The 22,331-nt window shown below is 41.0% G+C and overlaps 2 protein-coding genes across 2 annotated transcripts in view; both read left to right on the forward strand.

Annotated features, from left to right (window-relative positions):
* Positions 1-118: 118 nt before the first annotated feature.
* Positions 119-15,186, forward strand: as3mt (arsenite methyltransferase). The gene is made up of 11 exons (XM_080721418.1): positions 119-220; positions 343-397; positions 854-981; positions 1,607-1,757; positions 2,929-3,065; positions 3,260-3,329; positions 3,543-3,624; positions 11,664-11,795; positions 12,361-12,500; positions 12,776-12,898; positions 14,506-15,186. Exons 1-11 carry the CDS (start codon positions 204-206, stop codon positions 14,614-14,616), a joined length of 1,146 nt encoding a protein of 381 aa, XP_080577544.1. The 5' UTR covers positions 119-203; the 3' UTR covers positions 14,617-15,186.
* Positions 15,187-16,968: 1,782 nt separating this feature from the next.
* The window catches only part of cnnm2b (cyclin and CBS domain divalent metal cation transport mediator 2b), a gene marked incomplete at both ends in the record, with an annotated part of 67,474 nt that continues 62,111 nt past the window's right edge, over positions 16,969-22,331 (forward strand). The window contains one exon of the mRNA XM_080721412.1: positions 16,969-18,454. Within this exon, the coding sequence (XP_080577538.1) occupies positions 16,969-18,454 (1,486 nt within the window). The remainder of the gene's footprint in view (positions 18,455-22,331) is intronic.

The following is a 22,331-nucleotide window of genomic DNA, read 5'->3' on the forward strand; positions in this document are numbered from 1 at the left end:
GTCAATCTTCACAACTTACTGTAGAGGGTGCTATTGACCCGGAAGTAAACTCAATGTAGCAGAGTAGACTTTGGATCAAGACCTTCCGATCCACTCATTATTATTCCATGCTGGATAGAGGATCCACATCACAACCGCACACACACACACGCACACACACACGCACACGCACGCGCACGCGCGCACCAGAACCACGGAAAGCAATGGCTGATGATAAGAGGTAAGGACTGTAGTGTTAACGTATTAAAAGACTTGGCATTGCTGCAACTTAATTATTGTGGCAGAAGTAAACATTGAGCGATGTATGCTGTCATCATGACGTTAACTTTATTTGCTGTATAGTGCGTGCTGCGAAAAACAGGTTTCAGACACCACCACCATTCATGCTGATGTTAAGGTAAGTAACTTAATTTCATTTCCTAAACATTTGATTTGCTTAGTCTTTTTTAATATTCATTACTATTCAGAATAAGGTCTAAACTGCGTACCGTTGTCAAATCTCCTTCATTTAATCAGTGTTGGAAAAAGTAGGCTACTTACATAAGTAAAAGTATCAGTACTGCAATGTAGAAATACTCTGTTACAAGTAAAAGTCCGGAATTAAAAATGTACTTGAGTAAAAGTATGAAAGTGCATCAAAATGTATTTAAACGTAGCGGAGTAAAAGTACAAAATAAATGTAAATGTACACTTAGTTACTTTACACCACTGCATTTAATTTAATTTAATTCGAGATCTAGCCTGCCAGCTGCTCTGGCTTAAGTCATGTTGTAAACACACTGATAAAGTTCAGTGTATCATATTATTAAACTTCATTTTAATAACGTAAATAAATCCACGTGTGTGTCCTCAGGATTACTATGGCAAAGTTCTAAAGAAAAGTTCAGACTTGAAGACCAACGCCTGTGTGACCCCAGCCAAGCCTGTCCCTGCCTTCATAAGACAGGCTTTGAAGAGTGTGCATCCTGAAGTCACAGATAAGTCAGTGAATTCTTATTGTTGTTGTTGTTGTTATTGTTGTTGTTGTTGTTGTTGTATGATTTTACTGTTACATTATTATTGAAAGGCAAGGAATTAACACATTTGACAGAGGATTGTTGCAGATGCTTGTACATGTAGCATAAATGTAAAAGACACCACATGCCATATGATACCATAATATGCCTTATGTCATAAGCAGAATTGGAGTACCTTGGTGTAGATTGTAGGAGCACTAAACACACACACACACACACACACACACACACACACACACACACACACACACACACACACACACACACACACACACACACACACACAAAAGGCAGACCATGGCTGCTTTCTGAGTTAACCACTTGAACCCTAGTATCCCTATTCGGTGATGAATATCTGGCAAAAATTGCAGATCTACAGTCTCACAAATGTCACAATCCATTTTAGCTTTGTGATCTTGTAGATCGGCTATTTTCTGCAAAGATATTTAATGTAGAGTTGAAACAGAGGGGACCTAGTATAGAGCCAAGGGGGACTCTGGTCAAGTAAGTATAGGGTTTAAGTGGTTTTAAGTTCTCATACGGTCTTAAATCTGCAATAATATTTGTCTGTCCTGACTCCTCCCTTTCAGATATTATGGGTGTGGTCTGGTGGTGCCAGAGTGCTTGGAGGGGTGCAAGGTGCTGGACCTTGGCAGTGGAAGTGGCAGGGACTGCTATATGCTGAGCAAGCTGGTGGGGGAGGGTGGCCATGTCACTGGCATTGACATGACTGATGACCAGGTACATTGACATTAGGATGAAATACTGTAGGCCAGGGGTCTTCAACATTTTCAGGCCAAGGACGGACCCTTAGTTGAGAGAGAGATGAAGCAGGGACCCCCACAACCTTTTCATAGATTCCATTTAGTTTCATTGTTTGACAGCACAATCATCAGTTTATTTAGGATTCATGTCAATTTGTGTTTTCAGATATTTAACCACTTGAACGGTCAATACTTAATAAACCTGTACTCAGTCTGCTCTTTTCCCCCTCTACAACAAAGCTCTTTGCCGAAAATAGCAGATCTACAAGCTCACAAGGCCTCGCAGCGGGAGGCGTTGTGAGCTTGTAGATCTGCTATTTTTGGCTTAAGTTCTCAGAATATGGACACTAGGGTTCAAGTGGTTAATATAAAAAAGGAGAAAAAACGTTCTATCACACAAAGATTTGGACGACCCCGTGGTAATTCTGAGGACCCCCTAGGGTCCCAGACCCCCTGTTGAAGACCCATGCTGTAGGGCTGGGCGATATGGACTAAATCAGATATCACAATATTTTTTACCAAATACCTCGATATCAGTTTTGTGACGATAATATTCAAAAAAAAAAATTAATGTAATAATAAAGAAGAAAGAAAATAGTAAAAGTATCTGATCCTCAAGCTCACAACTTGTCACATCTTTGAAAAAATATAATATAAGTCTTAAGTGGTTTAAACCAGGAAAAGACAACACTTATGTCATATCATGATATTATATCCAAAATCACAGGCAATATTTAGTCTCATATAGTGATATTGTGATATTGCACAGCAGGATGACAGACCGAGAATTGCACTCAGTTAACCCCTGCTGACCTTGAGGGCATCTGTTAATGTAACACAGCCTTCCTTTAAACATGTTGTAACATTGCTAAAGTTTAATCTCTAATATTATTATTTGAATACTATATTATTTATTACTTTACTTTGGTATACATAGCTAAGTAGCTTGAGAGGCTAAATTATGTTTTCCTATTTGTGGTGGTTTTATTAATACTATTCATACCATATTGTTTTGTGCTCTATGTATTAATGTTTCAAAGCAAGAAAGCAGAATTGAGCAATATTGATTGTAGTCACTAGTCAGTAGTTACACTTTACACTTGATCAGATACACACTTTAAATTAAACATGTCTGTCTTGTCATCTAGCTTGAAGTTGCCAGGAAGTATGTGGACTACCACATGCAAGAGTTTGGCTACAAGAAGCCCAACGTCAACTTTGTCCAGGGTTACATTGAAGCTCTGTCAGAGGCTGGGCTTGAAAAGAACACGTTTGATATTATCATGTAAGATCACAAATATACTGTAAAGCCAGCCTTCATTTATGCTTAAGTGACAAATAACTGACAATTATGTATCAACACATACATAGACAACATAGAAGTATATTATTATATATTCTTTTCTTCTTTTTTTCCTCTAATTTCAGTATCATGCAGTAAAATAATGGACATAATGTTGTTGATTTTCTGTCCTTTAGTTCCAATTGTGTGGTGAATCTCTCTCCTGACAAAAAGAGGGTACTGACAGAAGCTTACCATGTTCTCAAGGTACTGTACAGTATGGTTACTATTGTAAACTCTTAATAATGTCACCAAATATGAGAAGGATGCAAGTTTCTTTAGGAATCAACTTGGATGTGGCATCAGGTCACAAATATGCACATAAGTGATGATAAAGTTCCTGTAATTATCAAGCACCGTAGCTGCCAAACAAACAATTCACTAAACTTATTTACATATTACTGCTATGTTGTTGTTTAGGATGGTGGTGAGCTGTACTTCAGTGATGTCTACAGCAGTAGCAGACTAACAGATGAAATAAAAAATCACAAAGTCTTATGGGGTAAGTCAGACTAGTTGCTTGCTATCTACAGTTAAGGTAGGACAAATGTTGTTTTGGCGATGAATGGATCTGATTTGAGGCATTCTGAATCCCCCCATGGAAGATCCCAAACAACCAGTAGCTGGCGTGGGCAGAAATGTCGACAATAAGAAAGGCAGCAGCACACAAGCAAGGAATGAGCAATACAAACTAGAGGATAGCATGGGTCCAAAGGAATGGAACCCGAACCGAAATGGACCGGTGGATAAGTGCACCTGGCCCAAAACGGGACAGAGGCAAACCGGACCAGGTCCGAAACGAACCGAGGATAATTCTTTTTTTTTTTGTTATCAATTATTTTTATTTTCCATAACATAAAATTAGAGACATACATATGAATAGAACAAGAAAAAGTAAAACATTAATCAAAAGAAAAATGCAATTAACAGACAAACACAAACAATAGCAAAACAAGAAAAGGAAAAGAAAACCCACCCACCCCCTTTCCCCGGACCAACACGGAATGTACAATAGTGCATGCCTGTGCTAGGCTGTTACCACTATATAGTGATTTCTTGAATCATAGCCTTAAGCTTATCTGCAATGTCCGACCACATATTAATGTTTTCTTCTTTTGCTCCGTGTAACCTTGCTATCGACTGCTCTAAATATACTATATCTAGAAAGGTTAAGGCCCACTGGCGAAACGTTAACGTATGAGGAGGTTTCCACCGCGTAGCTACCATCTTCTTCGCCGCCGTTAATCCAGCAAAGAAGATGCGCTTGCGTATATTGTTTAGTTGCAACTGTGAGACGTCATTTAATAAAAATAAAGAAGGAGAAGATATGATATTAATACTAAAAATAGTTGAAAGTTTTGAGGCAACCATATTCCAGAATGACGACACATTTGGGCATTCCCAAACCATGTGAAGGAAGGTACCAATACTATTTGAGGCGCAGAGAGTGCAGTTGGGATTATTCAAAATCCTCATAGCACATAGTCTGCGGGGAGTTAAATAAGTCCGATGAACAAAATTTAAATGAATTTGTTGATGGTCTGGATTTCTAGAAGATAGCCTAATGTTAGACCACACTGTGTCCCAACAAAAGTCAGGGTCCAAATTTGGTACATCATTCCTCCAAACAGTATCAACAGATAGGGGCCCATAACTACAGTCTAATAAAAAACCATAGAGGGTGGAAACCAAACCTCTTGTTCTGTTACCATCACAGATAAACTCATGGAAGGGGTGCAATCTAAGGGGAGCTTGCCATGGGACCCCATAGGTCCTCATGGACAATCTCAGTTGGAAGTAGAAAAAAAGGGTATTTCCAGGCAGATTGAAGATGTCACACAAATCTCGAAAAGGTCGTAAACCATTTCTATCAAATAAGTCCCCTAATGTACGAATCCCCTTAGCCCTCCACCTTGGAAAGCGAATGGGGCGATCCTCGATTAAAAGTCTTTGATTATTGAACACTGGGGAAAATAAGTTCCATTTACAATCAATCTTACACATCTTTTCAGCTGCTCTCCATACTGCCACTAAATGAGAAATGATAGGTCCAAAGCGAACTTTGCATTGATGTGTAGTTATGTTTGAATAGATAAGATCTCTCAATTCAACAGGCTGCACTAAACTCTCCTCAAGCTCTCTCCAAGAAACCTTATTTGCTGGGTTAAACCAATTTAAAAGGGGGCGGAGCGTGAAGGCCCAATAATAAAATTTAAAGTTGGGCAATGAAAGGCCGCCATCATCTCTAGCACGCTGTAATAGAGAAAGTTTAAGACGAGGGCGTTTCCCTTTCCACACAAACTTAGATATCGAAGAGTGAAGCTTATTCCAGTATTGCGGCGGTGGTGGCAAAGGGAGCATAGAGCTTACAAAGTTAACCCTAGGAAGAACATTCATCTTTATGATTGAAACTCGAGCTTGGAGAGAGTTGGGCAAAGATGACCATCTATCTAAATCAAGACAAATCTTATTTAGAGTGTCACCATAGTTGTTCTTAACAATAGCCTGAAGAGAGGGGAAAATATCTATGCCAAGATATTTGAATTGGCTTACTACTGGGATTATGGGCGGCAGGATAGCAGATCTCATCTGATCATTTAGAGGTAGAAGGGCTGACTTCGTCCAATTAATTTTGTAGCCGGAAATGGAACTGAACTGATCAAAGATTTGAAGGACATGAGTAATTGACTGTGGTGCATTCTCAATGAACAGTAGAATATCGTCAGCATATAGGGAAATGCGATGCTGTGTGTTGTTAATCGAAACAGGAGTAATATCTGCAGACTGACGCACTGTCTGAGCCAAGGGTTCGAGTGAAAGTGCGAAAAGGAGAGGACTAAGGGGACAACCCTGCCTCGAAGATCTGCCAATCGTGAATAGCGGCGAACAGATCTTACCGGTTAGGACCATCGCTGACGGATTAGAATAAAGTACTTTAACAAAATGTATGAATGAAGCACCAAATCCCATTTTATCTAGTACAGCCCACAGGTAAGACCATTCCAGACGATCAAATGCCTTCAACGCATCGAGCGACAACACTGCGGCGGGGGTCCTCAGCTCCTTAGCCCTATCGATGATATGCAATAGTCGTCTAGCATTATCAGAGGCTAGTCTAGTTCCTATGAAACCTGTCTGATCACAGTGTACTAAGGTGGTCATAAAACCCTGCAAGCGACGCGCAAGCACCTTAGCAAAAACTTTTAGATCAGAATTCAAAAGTGAAAGCGGTCTATAGCTTGCGCAATCTGTGGGATCCTTGTTCTTCTTCAACAATAATGATATAATAGCTACATTCACATCCCTGGAGAAAGAGCCACTTTCAATTGCATATCGAAACATGTCTAGCATCAGCTGACCTAGATCTTCCCAAAAGATGGCATAAAGTTCAGGGGGTATCCCATCCAAACCAGGCGACTTGCCCCTACGCATTGCGAGCACAGCTTCCTGTAATTCCGCCAGATGGAGCGGTCTATCTAAGGCTTCCGCATCCGCCTCGCTAAGGGTTGGTAACTGTATGTTGGATAAAAAATTATTGCATACTGCATCATCGTGAATGACCTCGGAGGTGTAGAGCTCATCATAAAAAGCACGAAACGTGGCATTGACCTCTTTGGGTTCTGTAACCATGGCTCCCGTTGTTGATTTGACACTAACAATATCAGCAAAATGCTCATTGGATCTAAGACGTAAAGCCAGTAAGTGACTGGGTCTTGCACTATTAAAATAGTAGTTTTGCCTTGTGCGTTTCATTTGAAATTCTGAGCGGCGCTTGAGAATGGAGTTAATTTCTTTCTTAACTAGCTCCCTCTGAGTTGCTGTACTAACATCAAAGTTATTTTGGAGAGAATTATCCAAAGTAGAAAACCGAGATTCCAATTCCACCAGTTTGGCTGACCTTAATTTTCTCTGAGTGGACGCATAGAGGGTTGTATTACTCCTGATAAAGCCTTTAATTGCATCCCAAAGAATTCTGGGATCCTCAACTGAGCCTGTATTGATATTTATAAATTCACGCAAACCAGTTTGAAACTGAGCTACAAATGCCGCATCGCGCAGCAGTGTGGTGTTAAACCGCCATCTAGGAGCTCTATCTATAACCTGTTTCAGTGAAGCAACACACAGCACCGCCTTGTGATCCGAGAGTGACATTGGGAGCAACTCTACCTTGGCAATTTTATGAAACAAGCTAACAGGGGCAAAAACGTAATCGATCCTAGAGAATGAAGCATGCCTACCCGACAGAAAAGAAAAATCTCTAACCGTTGGGTTCATTAAACGCCAGATGTCGAGTAAGCCAGTTGAGTTTGCCCAAGCACGTAGTTCTGCAGACGCTAGTGCTTGTTCTCTGCTTTCTACCCCAGTGGATCTATCTAGGTTATGTTGCCATGTTGCATTGAAGTCAGCACCAACAATGATTTTGAAATCCGTCAGTTCCAATAAGGTTTTAGTTAGTAATTTGTAAAACTCTTTGTCTAAAACATTTGGAGCATACACAGAGACTAGTGCTAGCATTTTACCCTCCAAGCGGATTTTAGCAACAGCTATCCTCCCGTCACTGTCAGACCAATCACCCAAAGAATCCAACCTAAGGTTACGTCTAGCCAATATGGCTACTCCCTTGGTTTTGGAAGAAGCAGCTGAAAAGGCTAAAACACGATAATGTTTATTAGCCAATCGGTTGGAATGCTCTTTTAAAAGATGAGACTCCTGTATAAATGCAAAGTCAATTGATTTAGATCGCAAAACCCCCAAAATGCTGGTTCGCTTATGCGGTATATTCGCTCCCCTTACATTGAAACTTAGAAATTTATATTCTGTCATAATTGTGGTTCAAACCATACGCACAGCAAGCACAGTAGAACATTTTAGAATTTCCTAGTTGGTCCCTCACAACAAACCTTCCCAACAGAAAAACAAAACAACCCCAAAAGGAACAGAAAGGAAAAAGCAACATCAAACGAACATAAAAAAACACATAACATTGAAGCTTGAGGGGGAAAACCCCATTAGCATCAGAGTGCACAAAAACAGTTCCCCACCCCATCAACCTATTAGTCAACCTTCATTTCACTCTGTCAGAGAGTGCAAACAAGTAACTGCCCAAAAGTAACCATACATTGCCCTCTGGTGGTTATGTAAATATATAACAGATCACCAAAGTAAAAACAACAACAACAAAAAAGTGCCTTCTTGTGGCTGAATAGCTCTCAAACATTCCATCAGCTCAAATTATGATCAATCTCCCCACTTCATATCACTTAAATAAATGAGAATGGTATGTTAACATTTCTAGTAAAGAAGGGGGAGAGAAAAAAGAAAAGAATAAAGGGAAAAAAAAAAAAAAAAAAAAATTGAGGGGACTATAACAACTGTAATAATAATAATCAGTCCAGCATTAGGCCCACTTAGAATGTGATAAAGCCCTATAAGCCACGCTAATGCAAATAACCAAACACTTGTGACAGATAAGTGGAAATAAGGCTGTCACCACGACAAGGCACTAATATAATATTAATAATAAAAATAAATAAAAAAGGAAATCAGTGTATATGATATAAAAATATATGCACTTACATATGTAGTTAGAAATAGAAATTAAAAGCACATCCGGGGGGCCATATGCAGCAAAGCACACACAGTGTTAATGCATACTGCGCCACATACAGCCCCCCCATGCATCCATGCATACAAACCACAATTACTAATTAGAAGGGGGAAAAAAAGGAAAGAAAAGAAAAGTCTGTATACATAAGTATTTACATAAAACACAGTTATGTATGATCAGGAAACCATATACAACACAGCACACATAATGCATACTGCGCCATATACAGCTCCCTGTACATGCCCAAAAGGCCAGTGCAAACTTAGATAAATGTCAATCATATTAGTTAAGTCTGTTTCCGTCTTAAACAGTAAACTACCATACTTCAAACAGTGAACCTACCCAATCACGACTACAAAATAAATATCCCAATACAGAGCTCCCCTCTCCCCCCATCAAGAAATTAACATTTTAACAAGTAAATTAACATTTTAACAAGTAAAGTAGGTAAATAACTACCCCCCCCCCCCCCCCCCCAGACAGCGGATCCACAAGCACGTAGAGCCAACGCGCCACGAGATCGTACATCCGCCAGCTATTGAGATTAGAAAAAAAAGGAAAAAAAAGAACGAGTCAATGAGCCAGGGAGAGAGAGAGAGAGAGAGAGAGAGAGAGAGAGGAGAAGCAGAGATAGGTAGAGAGACATAGAGAAAGGGCGGGAGAGCGAGTGGTCTCTGGAACCGCGGAGCCTTCACAATTTAGACCATATTATTTATATCTGTTTCACCTTAAACAGTAGGCTACATTACTCAATACAAAGGCCAAAGCCCAGTCTCGCCCTCCTACCCGAAAAAGTAGCGTTTTAGGCGGCATAAACGAACCATAAACTAACAACCAACATAGCCGCCATTACCTAACAGAAAGAGAGAGAGAGAGAGAGAGAGAGAGAGAGAGAGAAAGACACACACACACACACACACACACACACACACACACACACACACAGCGAGAGAGAGAGCCAGAGAGAGAGAAAGAGAGAGAGAGAGAGAGAGAGAGAGAGGGAAAGCCGAGATAGATAGAGAGACATAGAGGGAAGACGATAGAGAGAGCAGGCTCCGTCCGAACCGCGACACGGAACACGTTAGACAAAGCCTAACAGAGAGAGATAAAACCCTCTAGACCTATATAGTAAGCAGCACAACGCTCAATAAGAGCAAAGAAAAGGAATACAATAATAACAAGAACAATGTCCATTATATTCAAACAAAAAAGACAGTGAATTATGCTTATAGCTTTAGCAGCCCTAAATCCTCTCTCCTTGCGGTAACCTAAATTAAAACGAGTAACACCCATCTGCTTACAGATCTTGTTAAAAAATAAAACAAATAAAATAGGTATTATGAAACGAAACACTTGAAAACACAACGTCAAGTCAGATGATGAGTCCAAAACAATAAGTAGGCTTACATTAACAACTCACCCTTTGGGGAGGAGGAGGAGGAGAGAGTGAGGAAAGAAAGACGCTGCGTAAAAGTCATCTCCAAAGTCCCAGCCAGCTTACCAACAGTCCATTAAGGGCAAAAGGATATCACATCGGCAGAATGTGTTTGAAAGCACGCGATCACGAAAGCAAAAGTGTCCCTGGTAAAAGTTAGTTCTCTGTAACTGTCGTCTCATCATCCTGCGTAGCTAGAGTCTCGTCCGCAGCACCTGGAGTCTTGAACTTATCCTTGCAAAAGGCCAGAGCTTCCTTGGGTGAGTTGAAAGTAGAAGTCGCCTCATCCACGGTTATCCAGAATTTGCTCGGGTGCCTTATTCCGTATTTAACCCCTTCCGCGGTGATGGAACGTAGGAATTCCTTTACTGGCCCGAAAGCTGCCCTTCTCTTTGATGTTTCAGCAGACCAGTCGGGGAAAATATACACCTTTTTGCCATTGTATGTCAGTTGGCCTGCTTTCCTGGAGAGCTGGAGTATGCGTTCCTTTACCCGGAAAAAATGGATCCTTGCCAGGAAAGCCCTTGGCTTATCAGAACGTGGATTGCCGGTCCGATGAGCACGATCCACCTCCGGGGGGGAGTCGGGAAACTCGTCGGGGAATGTTTTCTGCAAAAAAGACTGGATAAAGGCCACTGGGTCAGCCTTTTCTAGCCCAGGAGAGATCCCAATCACTCTTATGTTGTTCCTACGACTCCGGTCTTCTGCTATGACGAGCTTCTCCTCCAGATTAGCACATCTTCTCTCCAATTCAGTGATACACATCTGCAAACTGTCCATGGAGGAACCAAAGTTCTCAATGGCCTCCCCCTGTTCAGCCACGGTCGTGTTCAGCGTGGCGACTGCAGGACGCAGCTCCTTTCCGAAGTCATCAATCTTCTTCAGTAATTTCTTCTCCAAGCCAAGCATCATGGGTTGAATAAAACCATCCATAAACTCTTTCAGTGATTCCTTGAGGACCTCGCGCAGCATGCTCTTTGTAACCGGAGCGTCAGCGTCGCCCTGCATTGCGCCGGCCATGTTGTCGGCGTTTGCGGTCGGAGACCTGGTACTCCTCGACCTCGTGTTAATCGTATTCGGCATGAAACACGAAACAACTGCAAAAACAGACGCTCACCAGTGTTTTGGGCGTTTAAAGTCTCAAAAGAACTATAAAGGCAGTAAAAAATGGGCTTAAAAAATGTGAAAACTATGCACCTCCACAGAGCTCAACAAACGCGTCCTACTCGGTCGCCATCTTGTCGGAACTCCAACCGAGGATAATTCAAATGTATTTGACCTGGTCCAAGTTGCATCTTCGAGGTGGCTTTTGTTTGCGTTTCACCTTGCTAAAAACATCCATGGTATTCAACTTCAGCAGCAGTGCAGCACTTGATGTTTAAATGCAGACTGAAGTTGCCATGCACGATGCTTATTACCATAATACACTACAAACGCCTGTCATGAGAAACATGAGATAGTATCACAATAACAGAATATATGGGATTTATTTTAACAGGTGAGTGTATAGGTGGAGCTCTCTGGTGGGAGGATCTGCTACAACTATCTGAGGAGGTGGGCTTCAGTCCTCCGCGGCTGGTCACAGCCAGTGAGATTACAGTGGACAACAAGGACCTGCAGGACCTCCTTGGTTGGATTTATACATATAAATTATATTATATACAGTATATATTTTGACAGTATACGTTTCTAAATCCTAGTATAATAGATGAACAGCAGTCAATAGAAAAACAGTAATAATATGTTTATTAAGTAATTAAGTATTACATAATAATTCATTAATATTAATTATTATATTTGTACTTAATTTATATCGGATTTAGAAGTAGGATCCATGCACTCAGCAAGTTTAAGCACCTCAAATTGTGCTATGATTTAAGTACTTACATGGCTCTTTTCTTTTTATCTTATTTATAGCGTATTAATTCTTCTTCTTAATTGTTTATTTTGTTATTGCTGCTAAAATGTTAACAAACGGAAAGTGAGTAATTTTACACTTGTATATGAGTGTTTGAGATGTAACAAATAAGAATCTTGGAATCTTTCATCTTGAAGCATCACATTTGGTTTAGGCAATTCTAGCCTGATTTCACACTGTCTGAAGTGAATGCTTCTTTCAGAGAAGCAGTCCCCTCATTGGATGGGGTCTGGACCCAGGCAACATTCATTATTTTTCACCTGTTCTGTGGATGCAGGGGACTTCAAATTTGTCTCAGCCACATACCGCCTGTTCAGGGTCCCGAAAAATGGTGCCAAGGCATGTCAAGTTGTATACAATGGGAACATCACAGGGGAAGAGAACGTCCTCGAGTTTGACTGCCAGTATACGTTTAAGGTCAGTATCTACTGCAGTGCAACTGAAGGACATCACACGCTGATAAAGGTCTTTAAACACTTAAGTCCTGTTAAACTACATCATGCGACAAATAGCAAAAATAGACGACTACAAGCATCTCGGCGCGTTGTTAGCTTGTAGATCTTCTATCTTTGCTATTTCTGTTTTTTTTAACAAGATTATGACATGCTCAAAATAGGGACGCCAGAATTGATGTGGTTAAAATGTTCACGCAAATCTTTGCTTGCATGTGCTTGACTGTTTATAATACACAGGTGAATGAGGTAGTGGAAGTGGATGAAGCAATGGCCAGCATTCTGACCCATACTAGATTTGCTGAGGAGTTCACTTTCCAACCACCAGGAGCCCCCTCTGAATCCTGCACAGTCAAGCCTAAGGTTAGAATCCTAATAAGCACCCTGAGTTTTGACTAACATCATGGGCATAGTAGATGAGTATTTGCCATCACTATTATCACGAAGCCAGACAATCAGAGATCTCCACCTACTGATGCGTTGGGGGAAATCTAAATTCAATGAATGGGCTTGGATGTCACTATGCTACACCCAAATATTGAGTGTTGTCTAACCTCATGGCATCAGGCGCAAACATATCAATCAGCTCCATATATGGGCACAAAAGGGGCATGCCCATATTTGGGCATATATACTGAGGACATCAGCGATCTCCATATATGGTCATAAAAGGGACAAGGACTGACGCATAACAGAGATCTGGTTGTCCAGAGTCACAGATCTGTCCGCTATGCCCATATATGGTGGTCATCTGCATATATGGGACCAACCAACTTCAAACTCGGCACGCAGCAGCAGGGAGTGCGGTGCCCAACGTCGAGTAGTTCGGATATCCAGTTGTCCAAAACCGCAATCCAACCAATTATGCCCATATATGGGCATTATAGACATCAGGGATCTCCATATATGGGCACAAAAGGGACACTGACAGATGGGTACAACGGGTACTACTCTGATAAAGACAGGTCACCAGATGTATCTGTGGGCTTTGTTCATCTGGCTGTGCAAGACTATGTCACCACTTGATGTTTCTTTGAGCACTAGAGGTCAGTATTTTGGTGTCAGTTTCAAGTATGATGACACACCTTTAGAGAGCCTCACTCTCTAGCTAGGCATTTAGCCTAGCCTTACTTACATGCCTGTCTCCCCACACACACACACACACACACACACACACACACACACACACACACACACACACACACACACACACACACACACACACACACACACACACATATACATTATTCACACGCTCAAGGTCAAGCAGCTGTCTTGGAGTCATAACCAGACTGTGGACTCATGCTGGTGAACCTTGAATAGGAAGGAATGTTCTTCCTTCAGCCAATCATTTCTTGTGACCACTCAATTCACACACAAGCCCCCATACACAGTTACACACCTCTATTTAGATATTTCTAAATGTATAGAATATTAAATTATTGATTAAACTGACATTATTTTTTTCTTCAAACCAATTGCTGCTTTCCATTACTTGACCTTTGGACTTCTTCTTTGAAGTGACTTCAGTCTTTAGATCTCTTTCTCCAATCAATGCAACGTGAGAATAGTAATAAATAGCCTTTGGTCTTGTTCATACACTGCGTACAAGCACAACTGCTGCGGCATGCTGATAGGATGAACCACCAATGTCTGATAAAAGAGCTGCTGAGTCATAGTAAATCCAAAGGAGCCATAAATTCAAAGACTTAAAGTGCAACAAATTAATGTTGTGCAACATGTAATGCACAACATTGAACATTGAATTGAAGTTCATGGGTAGAAAAGAAGCACACCTGAAATATTTCATACAATAAGTCCTTGTAGGAGTATTTCTTTCACCTCATCAATTTCACCTTTCTCTTCCTCCCAATTCTATTTTGTTCTTAAGTTGTGAAATTGATATTGAATACTTATATGTATCTGAATGTGGGGCTTCCAATAATGTATGTGTGTTACTGTCCTTTTAGGTAAGAACTGTAAATCCTTTTGAGCTGATGAGCCAGAAACTGGGAACTGGAAGTCCAGCTTCAACCACAGGGGGGTGCTGCGGCCCACGTTCGTCTGCCTGTTGTAAATGAAAGAAACCAAAGAGAAATTGAGGCTTCACATTTCATTATGTCTTTAAAATATATTCAGAAAATGAATGACTAGATTGATGTGTGGATGGAAAATGTAATGTGATTACTTCAGTGGTGGAAAGTAAATACCATAAGTACCTTTACTTGACAATTTTGAGGTAGGCTACTTTTAATTTATGCCCATTTTTCAATAATTTATACTTCTACTAGACTATGCCTCAGAGGCAATTATTGCATACTAGTTAGTTTGCTAATTTAGATTTGAAAACATACATTAATCATTTAAGCCCTATTTTATATTTTCGAAAATAACTAATATACAGGTTCACAATGCATTGCAAGCTTGTATATGAGCAATTCTCTAAAAGAAAATGTGTGTTTATTTTTAAATAATTGTGAAATAGGCTGTTCATAATAAGTACTTTTATTTTTGGTACTGCAAGTATATTTTTATGCCAATTGTGGTATTGCTACTTGTTATGACCATAAAGATAACCTGATGAATGACTACTAACTGACCTAAATGTTGTGATTTCCCATTAAAACCTTTTAATTGTTTGAAGACAGTGTTCTTTTTCAGTGCTTTGGACACTGTTTGGTCTTCTACGCACCTGTCACCTTTGTAGGTGTGCAAGAGACTTGCTTTATATTACTTCTAATATGTAAGAATTCTGAGTAGGCTACCTCTTCCACCACTGGCAGACAGATGCATTACTAATATCTGCTGCATAATCCATAAAAGCAAATGTATATCATCAACAAGGTTCAGACAGTCATGGTAGGGAATTTGTTTAAAATAAGAACCTTTTTTGTTTTATGCTAGACTACAATGGGTGGTTGATAATATCAGTTATCTATACTTCTGCTACTGAACAGATGGCAATATTGTTATAATTTTAAAGTAATAAATCATCACCTTCCAAATCTTTAGGCTATATCTTTGAGTCTTTGTGCATGTAATATGCATACTGCGATATTCGGTTATTATTAATGTATAATTAGCCTACAGTAAGTTTGATGCATGAATGTTGCAGTGATGGAAAGTAACTTTGGTACAATTGTAAGATACTAAAGCTATTTTTCTAGGCAGCCTACACTTTTCTATTTCTATTTCTATTTCTTACACTTTAAGGCTACTTTTATACACAACACTAACAGGCAAATAGGCCTATTGCACTTAATTGCCAGGCTTAGTTGCTTGTTACTTTGTATTATTGATACAAAACGTACATTAACTGATCAATTTTGATCATGATATGTAAGCTACCCAGCAGCGCATAGCTAAAGTAGGCTAATTGGGCAACAATTAACCTTGTCCTTTTCCACCTGCTACAAGTGATGAATGCAATACATTCCCATTATTAACAACTTATTCTCCATAATTAAAACGTATAATACATTATATAATGTAGGGTAGGTCTACTGTAGGCCTATACGTATTTATATTTAGATGCCTTTTATTCAAAACATTTGAATACAGGACTTAATTCATTGTGGTATTATTTTGTGGGCCTACTTCCTCCTCCACTTGACTGTTAATAACCAACTCCAATTTTAGCTTGAAAGTTTCATTGTATTCTCCTTGGCAAAAAACTGCATAGGCCTAGTCATGCGCAGCACGACTTTTGAGCACAGAGCCCTCACTCATGGAACAAACGAACCTAATGAGTGGAGGACGCTACTAATTAATATACTAATTAATCTATTATAATAGTGAACCCCTGTGGCAATTGCAGTCACTTTTGTTAACACAGCACAGGAGTCAGACTCAATTATCTCTGCCTGCAGCAGTTTGAAGTCAGTATGGGTATTTGTTATTGCAATTATGATTTATAAGACTTATTCCAATATTGGATCATATCTCGTAAAATGTATCACTGAAGCCTATTACGACGGCATTGGTGTATACAAGCGTAGCAATGCGACGCAGTGGGAGCTGGTATACCGGCGTATTACGCTATAAAAAAAGAAGAAAACAATATTTTTAAAGCATGTCTCCTACAATGACATGCCGAAAGTAAAGTGAGGACCCCGGCCCAGGTTGAAAGAGAGGAGAGTCCTGTTTATCTCGCTTCCCCTTACTTTGGAATGTGATTTGTTGAAGAGGCTGTGAACTGCCCGCCCCTGATCAGCTGCTGCATTGATTGGACGGTGCCGTCGCCTGTCTCGGGGACATCAGGGGGGCACACACAGCCCTCCGCTCATCAGGGATCAGTCAGTATCGGAGTGGAAGCGAGAAGGTCCCCGATGCGCGACACACGGCCACCCTCGGCGGAGATGACGGCGGACTCCGACTGGCTCTGATTTTTAAAACCCCTTTTCATTCAGGAGGTTGGGTTGCCCGTGATCAATATGGCAGAACCGTCAGCCCCAGTACCCGCCGCTGCAAAAATGGCGTCACTTAGCCGGGTTCGAGCTCTGGCTGTGATTTTCTTAACTGTCAGCGGCTGTTTGGTCACCCCGACAAGTGGCAAAGAAGGGTCAGAGGAGACTGTCATCATTGGCCTCCGACTGGAGGATACGGACGACATTTCCTTCATGGATAGGGGCTACCTGCGAGTGAGTGAACGGTCCCGGGTGAAATTAAGGGTCTACGGGCAAAACATAAACAACGAGACCTGGTCCAAAATTGCATTTACGGAACACGAGCGGAGCCGAGCCATAGGGAACGTTGACAGCTCGTCAGGGGACAACCAGAGCCAGGAGGATACATCTGGCTTGCATCCCTGCGGCATCAGGACTTCGGATATAATCATATTGCCGAGCATCATCCTGAACCGCAAGACGTCGGGAATAGTTGAGATTGAGGTCAAGCCACTTCGAAAGACGGAAAAGAGTAAAGCGTATTACCTTTGTATCGCCACCTCCACGCCAGCCGCGGTTGGAATGCACGACCCGTGGACGGAAAACACATGGATCTATCATGATGGAGATGACACAAAGGTGATAGTGGTGGAGGAGAAGAAGTTTCTCTTGCCCTTTTGGTTCCAGGTCATCTTCATTTCCATGTTGCTCTGCCTCTCGGGCATGTTCAGTGGGCTGAACCTGGGGCTGATGGCTCTGGACCCCATGGAGCTCCAAATAGTCCAGAATTGTGGCACAGAAAGGGAGAAGAATTATGCCAAAAGGATAGAGCCGGTCAGGAGCCAAGGGAATTATTTACTTTGCTCACTCCTCCTCGGAAACGTGTTGGTGAATACAACACTGACTATACTGTTGGATGATATTGCTGGTTCTGGGTTGATTGCAGTGGTGATGTCTACCATTGGAATAGTCATCTTTGGAGAAATTGTGCCTCAAGCTATCTGTTCCAGACATGGCCTTGCCGTAGGCGCAAACACAATATTCCTTACTAAATTCTTCATGCTCCTCACTTTTCCCGCTTCGTATCCAGTCAGCAAACTGTTAGATTACTTGCTGGGTCAGGAGATAGGGACCGTCTACAACCGGGAGAAACTTCTGGAGATGCTGCGAGTGACAGATCCCTATAATGATCTCGTCAAAGAGGAGTTGAACATCATCCAGGGTGCTCTGGAACTCAGGACTAAGACAGTGGAAGATGTGATGACACCGCTGAGAGATTGTTTTATGATTCCAGCTGATGGCCTCCTTGATTTTAATACCATGTCTGAAATCATGGAGAGCGGTTACACGCGCATCCCAGTGTTCGAGGGTGAAAGGTCTAACATAGTGGATCTACTGTTCGTGAAGGACCTGGCATTCGTTGATCCAGATGATTGTACCCCACTTAAAACGATTACAAAGTTTTATAGTCACCAGTTGCACTTTGTATTCAATGACACCAAGCTAGATGCAATGCTGGAGGAGTTCAAAAAAGGTGAGTTGTTTTTCTGAAATTATATTGTTCCTGTTTTTCTTATTTTTTCTTTTTCAGAGAGCAGATGGGCATTTTTACCTAGCTCCTTTCGGAAACCCTCACTCCACTGCGAAAGGAGCAAATTTTTACCCTGCTTGGTTCTTCAGATATTATTGAACATTGGGTTCAGTGCAAATTAAGATGATGAATCAGGTGTAATTACTACACATACAAAAGTTAAATATCTTTAACCTAAGTGATGTCACTACTACTGTACTAATCGGTTATCCCCATCACACTATTGTGATACTGTTGATACTTGAATGTGCATCAGAACTGACATTCTCATATTCTATCAATAATGTTAGCTATCATATATTGAATCGTAAAGTTGATAGTTAGAATAGGTCACATAGAAGCTTCCCTCAACATAGTCTAATTGTAGCATTTGAGCACATGATTTATAGCAGTGGTTCTCAAAGTGGATTCCGGGGACTCTGTGGGTTCCTTTAGGGGGGTCTAAATTAACCCATACAAGTCTGTAACTCTGACAGTGTACAAATGGAACCAAATGAACCCTAACGGGTCCATTTGGTTCCATTTGTACACTGCCAGAGTTAAGGGGAGACCTTGAAATGTGAAAGTTTGAGAAACACTGATTTATAGTGACAAAAGTAATTGCATGAAGATCTTTTATCTTGTAGTATGATGGAGGATGTCAGGTGAGTTTTGTAATAATAACAACTGACAGAAAGCCTGTCCTTCTAAGAGGGCTCTAAACACAGTGTAACACATTGTGCTACTGTGTACTCAACATCAAGGTGTGTGGGGATGAATCACAACATTTCCAGCTAGAACTCACAACGATTTCTCACAATTTCACAAGACTCAAAGCCAGGAAAAAAGGCAGAGGGGGTGTTGAGCACATGCATGGCAGTCTTATCGGAACCGCCTCACATAGCCGTCACCACACACGAGTCAGGTAGGGGCGAGGTGCACTTGTGGCCTCTCTGATCACTTCTTGTAAAGGGGAGGGTAAGGGTTGTTATCTTTAGACACACACATCGCTTCCATTCTGTGTTAATGTTCACGCTGCTCTCTCTCCTCTCTGTGTTCTCTGTCTGACTTCAGGTTTCCCTTCTCCTCACTCTCCCACCTTCTCACTCTCTTCATTCATTCAACTTTTTAGCCCCCCCCCCCCCCCCCCCCCCCCCCCTCCACCATGACCACCACAACTTTGGATTTGTGAATGCATTAGGACATGATGTGGGAATGGTGCAACACAGCAGTGCTAAGGTTATCAGGTGGGGGCATCTTGTTTGAGAACCTGCTTAAATCCCTCTCTCCCTCTCTTGTGCTTGCCTCTGAGTGATGGTGGCGATAACTCCTTTTGTCCAGCCCCTGGAATGCAGTCGTGTGGATAATGAATAACAGCCCATAAAGCCCCTGTGTGCTATGTGCCTGTGTGTATGTGCATGGCACTCAAGAAAGATGTTTACCTCACCCACAGTTTACCTGATGGTTTGCATACTTACTCCCTCTTTGTGGCCTCTTGACTAACTTATTACCAGCTCATTGTTTGTAGATTTGTGCAAGTTTCTTGTTTCCCTGTAATGACAAATGTCCAAACGTGTAATTACAGTAGTAGTAGGCAATGATGCCCCGAGACACTGTGCCTGAAAGTGGTGGCCAGAAGAAAAAAAAAACACTTCCAATAGCAAATGGTACATTTAACAACTATGGAGGGTGGATGGTGACATGTACTTTGTGGTTACTAGAACATGTTGTTTTAGTCATAATAGGATTACTAGAAAGTAGAAAGAAAAGAAAACAGGAGTAATCAATCAGCTCCATTACTGGAAATTAGGTCTTGCTTTACACACCAAATGAGCATGACATAATATACAGTGTTTTGTTTTTCTTTTCTTTTCATCACATTTGTTCATAAGTTAGCAGTGTACAATACAGATTCAGAGGTTTGCAGAATTTGTCTTTCAAGAGTTGATTTGTTTGTATGGCTACAAGCAATGTCAGTCAGTCCATCACTCAAACAAGACAGTGTTGTCTGTCCAATCACTCAAACAAGACAGTGTTGTATCCAACACTTTGGTCCCAGGCGAGATATCTCGAAAACCATTGCCTGGATTGTCATGGCATGAGCTGAGCACATTCATGGTCCTCGAAGGATGAGGCTAACTAATATGGTGACCTCATGGCCTTTCCTCTAGCGCCACCCTCTGACCAAATTTTATTTGGGACTGGGGAGTAAGGATGTACTTTTTTGGGCTGGCTGCTTGTAAAGAGTAGCATGGCTTCTATAGGGGCAGTGTGTAAGGCTTATAAACTCTTTCTGCTGGTTATGAGTGAAAGTAGAGCAATACTTACAGAGTAATAGTATGTATAACAGACACAATGTTTGCCTTAGAACAGCAGATGTGGTGATACAATTACAATACAGCAGGCCATCATCCCATGTCCAGCTACATAAATGAATAGATGAAGTATGACACCAATTGACCAATATCTTCCACTTAATTTACAGCAATCAGTCCAGTTATATTTGGCTGTGCTTTAACCAGATGAGATGCTCACTTGTGTCAGTATGTGTATGTCTAGTGTTCACTTGTCTTTCTCTCTTGCTCCATCGGTATGTTTTAGCAGTGAGAATGGGAAATATCCTGATTAATTAAAAAACATAAATCCAAGAATAATATAATAACAATTACCAATATTATCCCACAGAGAAATTCAGTTTCAACTTAACCCAGCTGATGCTGCCCACAAGGAGCGCTGTGGGGGGGGAGCAGTTAGGGGCTAGATGTCTTGCTTATGGATACTTCAACACATAGCTGGAGCTGGAATCGTACCTGGGACCTCTGGGACCTCCGGAGTCCTAGGTATGGACACTAACCATTCAGTAGTATAGAATTTAGAGCCCGATATATTTGTTTGGCCATTATTAGACTTTTTCTCTGACATTGGTATCAGGAATGTTTTGAATAGGGTTTACATGGTTTAATAAAATTGGTCAAAAAGCTCAATACATTGGTAATTGGGGGTCTAGGAGGACTATCGGGGTATCAGACCCAAAAATCTAGCATCGGCCAGTGTACTCAAAAAGTCCTTGAATTCTGGTGTTTCAAACTTAAATCTGCAATCCTGCAGAATGTGAACATGGAATATTCTTTATGATGCTCTGTGTTAATCTTTATCAGAAATGAATGATCATTGTGTTGATCTGGACTCGGAGTTCTTAACAAATCATAGCAACATTATCAGTCAATTCTTTTGAACGTATTGAGCAATAATACACTAAATCAATTAAAGCCCAGTTGGTAGTATGAAGCACTTCGTGTGGATGGAGTGTCAGTAAGGTCCCTGGGTTCCTTTTCCTGGCATTGGTCCAGGGGAAATTCGCCCTTAACTTCTCTTGGAAGGCAAAAGCAACTGTTTTAAAAAGAGTTGCTGAGGCAAAGATTCATGTCAATCTGGCTCTGTTCACAGCACACACTTAGTTGAAAGTGCTTTGTATTATAAGTCATTGTTAATTAATTTGACGGTGCTTGTGGAGCTGCATGGTCGTTGAAAAAAGAAAAAAGATGGCTTCATTGCTGCAATGTGCCATGTGTGCTGGAGCACCTGGGAAGCTTACAAAATTGTTTCACCTTTGACTTGAATTTGAGACCTTTCCTACTGGCAAATATATTTTCTTGATATTTATGATCTAGATGATCTTTATCATTAGAATTTCATATTGTCTTCATACAATACAATCCAATTATTGTACAGGATTTCAGGGCTACTCAAAACTAAACCAGCATCAACATAAATGTAAAAGAATGAATAGCATAGTAATACTCAAACTTTCAGACCGGTGAATCTGGAGTATTGAATCTTA

The sequence above is a fragment of the Nannobrachium achirus genome (genome assembly GCF_963921795.1).
Source record: "Nannobrachium achirus genome assembly, chromosome: 3".
Taxonomy (NCBI): domain Eukaryota; kingdom Metazoa; phylum Chordata; class Actinopteri; order Myctophiformes; family Myctophidae; genus Nannobrachium; species Nannobrachium achirus.

Excerpts from the sequence above, each read along its gene's own strand:
- as3mt (XM_080721418.1), top strand. Across the intron at positions 982-1,606 it reads CATCCTGAAGTCACAGATAA|ATATTATGGGTGTGGTCTGG; the intron begins GTCAGTGAATTC and ends CCTCCCTTTCAG. Across the intron at positions 3,066-3,259 it reads AACACGTTTGATATTATCAT|TTCCAATTGTGTGGTGAATC; the intron begins GTAAGATCACAA and ends TCTGTCCTTTAG.